At 50.3% G+C, this 5,125-nt stretch overlaps 1 protein-coding gene across 1 annotated transcript; it reads left to right on the forward strand.

Annotated features, from left to right (window-relative positions):
• The first annotated feature begins 4,343 nt into the window (after nucleotides 1–4,343).
• Nucleotides 4,344–4,850, forward strand: LOC123405291. The gene has a single exon (XM_045099042.1). The coding sequence runs from the start codon at nucleotides 4,344–4,346 to the stop codon at nucleotides 4,848–4,850; it is 507 nt and encodes a 168-aa protein (XP_044954977.1).
• Nucleotides 4,851–5,125: the final 275 nt, after the last annotated feature.

Consider the following 5,125-nt stretch of genomic DNA (forward strand, 5'->3'; position numbering starts at 1 on the left):
GACCTCGGTCGGTGGGGCCCATCCAGTTACGCGGAGGGTGGCGACGTAGTGAAGAGTGGTGTGATTGTACTGGAGGGAGGTGCTGGTGGACCAGTGTTGCGAGCTGCCACAGTCACGCGTTGCATTCAAGTTCTAGTGGTAGAGAAAATAAGATCAGACCGGCCTCGTAGCTGTTGCCTGCTGATGGATTTGGGACGGGGAAAGTTTGTATGTGCAGGGTCACCAACATCATGTTTGCACATGGTGTGATGGTTAGTGGTGTGGAGGGTTCCCACCGGGTTAAATGGGACAGCTCACTTAATTTTACTGTTGTTCAGTGGGTTTTCACTAAGATGATTAAGTGAAATGGGCTTAGTTAGTCCCATTTATACCGCATGCCTAGCGGGGGCGGAGATGCATGCAGCTACCCTATTGCCAAGTTGTTTTTTACTCATAGTTTGGCACTTGAATCGAGCGTGTGTATGAGTGCATCATGTTTAACTAGCAACGGAGATGCAGCTCCGCCGGATGACTAGGTAGGTGATATGGAGTTCTTTTCACTACTGGAATTTTCGGATGCGCCGGGTGTCAGGCTCTTTGCGGAGAGCTAAACCACGGGCTCTCGGCAAACAAATAAATGCCGAGAGACACCCTCGGTAAACACAGGTTCACAGCAACTACGTACCTTTGCCGACACTGGCTCACGGCGAACACGCACCGAATGGCAAACAGGATCGTCGCCGAGAGCTACTCTCGGCAAAGAGAAACCACGTGGCATGGCCGTTAGGAACCGACGGTGCCGTCACTTGGTTTAACTATACCGAGAGTGGCGATGTCATCATCGATAAAAACACGTCAAAGAAACATTTTTCTATATGTGAGATGTGGTCCCAATGGTCACATTTATCAGTAAAAGCTTTACATTATTTGCTAAACATTTAAAATAAATAATATGATTATGTCTTTACCGAGAACTGCCCTCGGTAATGGCATTGGCACAAGGTGATCTAGGGTGCCCCTACACCTCGAGCCCGCACCTTTAGTCGCCGGCGCCTTCCCGCCTCCAGTCGCCGGCTCCCCTACACCTCGAGCCCGCACCTCCAGTCGTCGGCGCCCCTACACCCCGAGCCCGCACCTCCAGTCGTCGACGCCCCTACACCTCGAGCCCGCACCTCCAGTCGCCGACGCCCCTACAGCCTCGTGGCTCCTTCCCGTCGAGCCGGCACCTCCAGCTGTCGGCGAGTCCTGCTCGTCCTCCAGCCGCCCCTTGCAGCTTCTGCCCGTCGCGCCCCATGGCCCTGTTGTAGGAGCATAGGTGCCCACACCTCCAGCCTCCCGCACCTACAGTCTCACGACTCTTGATCGTTCTCTTGCCGCCCGCTGTAGCAGCACCTCCAGCCGCCCGCACCTCTAGCCATCAGTTGTAGCGACTCCAAGAATTCAGAGTTGGTTGGATTGACCACTGTCCATCTGTCCACCTATGAAAACAAAAGCAAGATTGACAAATAAGCAGAAATATTGACAAAGCAAATTCAACAGGCACTTCAGTTAAGTGCTTTTCAAAGATCTTCTCTGAATTTCTATGCACATAGGTGCATAAAAATTCAGAGAAATGCTTTGAAAAGCACTTTTTTGAATTTTAATGCACATATTGAAAAGCTCTTTTTTGAATTTTAATGCATTGTCTGCGTTAAAATTCAGTTAACTACTTTTCAAAACACTTCTCTGAATTTGTATGCACATAGGTGTATTAAAATTCAGTTAACTGCTTTTCAAAGCACTCTTCTGAATTTGTATGCACATAGGTGCATTAAAATTCAGAAAAGTGCTTTTCAAAGCATTTCTCTGAATTTTTATGCACCTATGCGCATTAAAAAGTACTTAAAATTCAGAAAAGTGCTTTTAAAATTCAGAAAATGGATCTTCTTCTTGGTCGTCTTCTTCATCTTAACATGGAACTTCTTCATGTCTCCAGGAGAACATGGATCTCCCAGACCTCAAATACACTCCACCTGCAAAAGATGTTGCGGATGTGGATGAAATAGATGAAGATGCAGGAAACAAAATGGAAGGAGATATATGAGATGAAATGGAAGAAGATGGTACAGGTGTTGAGCAAGTTGCTAAAAGATACAAAACCCTCAATGACCAGCAAAAGTTTGCTACTTATGTAGCCTTGCATACACTGTGTATGAGTAGAGGAGGAATTCTTAAGAGAACTGATACGCAAGACATTGCAATTTTTTTTGGAGTAGGTGTATGGAATATACAAAGAATTTGGAGGAAAGCGATGTCTCAAATCAAACAAGCCAGGAAGTGGATGTTTCCAATCAAAGAAACGGAAATTGTGGAAGAAAGCCTAAGGAAATTAACCTAGAACAAATCATAACAATTCCACTAAATAGGAGATCTACAATTAGGCTACTGATGTTTGTCATGATGCTTGTGGTGAGGCTACTGATGCTTGAGATCCTGAATAATTCGTATGATTTGTATGATTAATTTTTTACTCCAGCTTGAGTATATTTAAATTAGTGAAACAATTTCATTTAGATTTCATTAAAGGAAAGTTTTCAATTAATTGATTTCATTTAGTTTTCATTAAAGGAAAATCTTAAGTTAATTTTATTTAATTAATATTTTTTATTTGAATAGATTAAAGGAAATTTTCATTTAGTTTTAATTAACCAGAAATACTCCACTTAATTTGGATGGAGTAGAAGAGAAAGAGAAGAGAAAGAGAAAGAAAATGAGAGGTGAAAAGAGAGAAAGTAATCCTAGCCACTAAATACCTAATAGAGCTTTCAGAGAAGTGAGAAGAGAGAAATTACAGCATCAGTACACTAGTCCAGCAATTTACTCCAATTCATATTGAACATCACCGTACTGTAATTTACTCCAATTCATATTGAACATCACCGTACTGTAATTTACTCCAAAGAATTGACTAATCCTAAAGATTATGTTGAATCTGACTAATGATTTGAACAATGATGATTTGCAGCAATTACAGTAATAATGCTTGAAGCTGACCACCATACTGTAATTACAGGAATGATTTCCAGCAAGTATTGTAATGCTAAGAAATTCAGTCTTATCCCGGATGTTGCTGAGGAGCTGCACTCAGTAATAATGATTTGAAGCGACACTGCTGATTGGAATGATTTGCACACACAAGCAAGTAAAAAAATCAAGCTTGAGCAGCTGCTGCACACGGTAGCCGTCCAAATCAGGCACCAAATCATTTGGAGCAGCCATTTACTGATCATTTGGAGTAGCCATTCACTAAACATTTGGAGCATCCATTTACTGAACACTGATTTAGTGTTTACTCACCTAACAAGATAGAAAAAGCAAATCATATGACTTACTCAGGAAAAGTTCAGTATAATAAGCAAAACATCTGGCTTTTGTATCAGCACTTTTGTGGTGATGCAGATTGTTAGGGCAATAAGCCGCGGCGGTGAGCCGGACGCGTATATGGGTGCGTGTCGGGCACGACGGGCGAGCCGGAACCGCGCTATGTGTGTGTGTGTGCGTGAGCCAGCGTGTGTGTGCGCGGGGCCACGGGAGCTGGTTGGCGAGGGTCCAAACAGAGAGGACCGCGTCAGGCGCGCGAGGAGGGCGCGGCGACCGCGTCGAGCGCGGGACGTGGGCGCGAGCCGGCGCGTGCGGGGCGTGGGGAGTGGGGTAGCGAGTGCGTGTGGGCGAGGCCTGGCATGTGAGTGCTCGCTGGTATAAGACCCTCTCTGCTGTGTAGCTCGCGGATTTGACTGAGTACGTGCTCAGAGAAGAAATACAGGAAGTGAGGAAGTGCCGTTCGTGGCGGCGTAGGTGTTCGAGCGCCTAGACCGTTCGTGGCGGCGTAGGTGTTCGAGCGCCTGGAAAACTTCTGTGTTCCTCCTCCCCTCGTCGGATCTTGTCACCGGTGTTCGTCGGAGTGCGGAGGTTCCATTTTTAGCTGCCATTTGGTATCAGAGCCACAGGTGATCGAGGAGCTCGACGGCCATGGCGCTGGTCCCTACTCTGGCGGGTCAGGGATGTCGATGTCGACGTCGGTCCCTTTGATCACGGGGAAGAACTATACCACCTGGACCATCAAGGTGGAGGCCGACCTCGATGCCGCCGGGCTATGGGAGGCGGTGGTGCCACCGAAGGACGCGGTGTCAGCGGTGATCGCCAAGAAAGATAAGCCGGCGCGGGCTTACCTGCTGCGGGCACTCTCCGATGACTTGCTGCTGCAGGTGGCCGCAAAGAAGACCGCGGCGGAGATATGGTCCAGTCTCAAGTCGCGCTTCGTCGGGGCCGATCGCGTGCGGGCGGCGCGGCTGGCTACGCTCCGAGGCGACTCCGAGCGGCTGCGCATGGACGTTGACGATTCTCTGGATGCTTTTGCAGGAAAGATCAGCGGGATGGCGGCGCATTACGCGGGGCTCAGATCGACCCTGGACGACGCCGCGATGGTTAAGAAATTGCTCGACGCCGTGCCGGACCGCCTGTACGCGGCGGTGGTGGGGATTGAGCAATTCTGTGACGTATCCACGATGCTCTTCGAGGACGCGTTGGGGCAGCTCAAGGCGTTCGACGAGAGGCTGCGACGCCGTGGACAGGACGGCGGCGATCGTGGCGGCGACCAGTTGTTGCTGACCATGGCGCAGTGGCGGGCGCGGGAGCGGCAGCAGGGAGGAGTGCACGACGATGACGATGAACGGAGTGTGCTGTCGGGCAACCACGGCAACCGACGCGGGCGTTGGTACAAGTGCGGCAAGCGCGGCCATTTCAAGCGGGACTGCCCCGAGTGGCGGAGGGAACCACTGGCGGAGCGTGCGCTGTTGGCGGACGTCGACGTCGAGAACGCCGGGCTCCTCTGAGCCGCGTCTTAGGGGGAGAATGTTAGGGCAATAAGCCGCGGCGGAGAGCCGGCCGTGCCGGACGCGTATATGGGTGCGTGTCGGGCACGACGGGCGAGCCGGAACCGCGTTGTGTGTGTGCGCGTGAGCCAACGTGTGTGTGCGCGGGGCCATGGGAGCTGGTTGGCGAGTGTCCAAACAGAGAGGACCGCGTCAGGCGCGCAAGGAGGGCGCGGCGACCGCGTCGAGCGCGGGACGTGGGCGCGAGCCGGCGCGTGCGGGGCGTGGCGAGTGGG

The sequence above is a fragment of the Hordeum vulgare genome, chromosome 1H (genome assembly GCF_904849725.1).
Source record: "Hordeum vulgare subsp. vulgare chromosome 1H, MorexV3_pseudomolecules_assembly, whole genome shotgun sequence".
NCBI lineage: Eukaryota > Viridiplantae > Streptophyta > Magnoliopsida > Poales > Poaceae > Hordeum > Hordeum vulgare.

What these genes read in the sequence shown, in the direction of transcription:
- LOC123405291 (XM_045099042.1), top strand. Translation starts at nt 4,344, where the DNA reads ATGGACGTTGACGATTCTCTGGATGCTTTTGCAGGAAAGATCAGCGGG.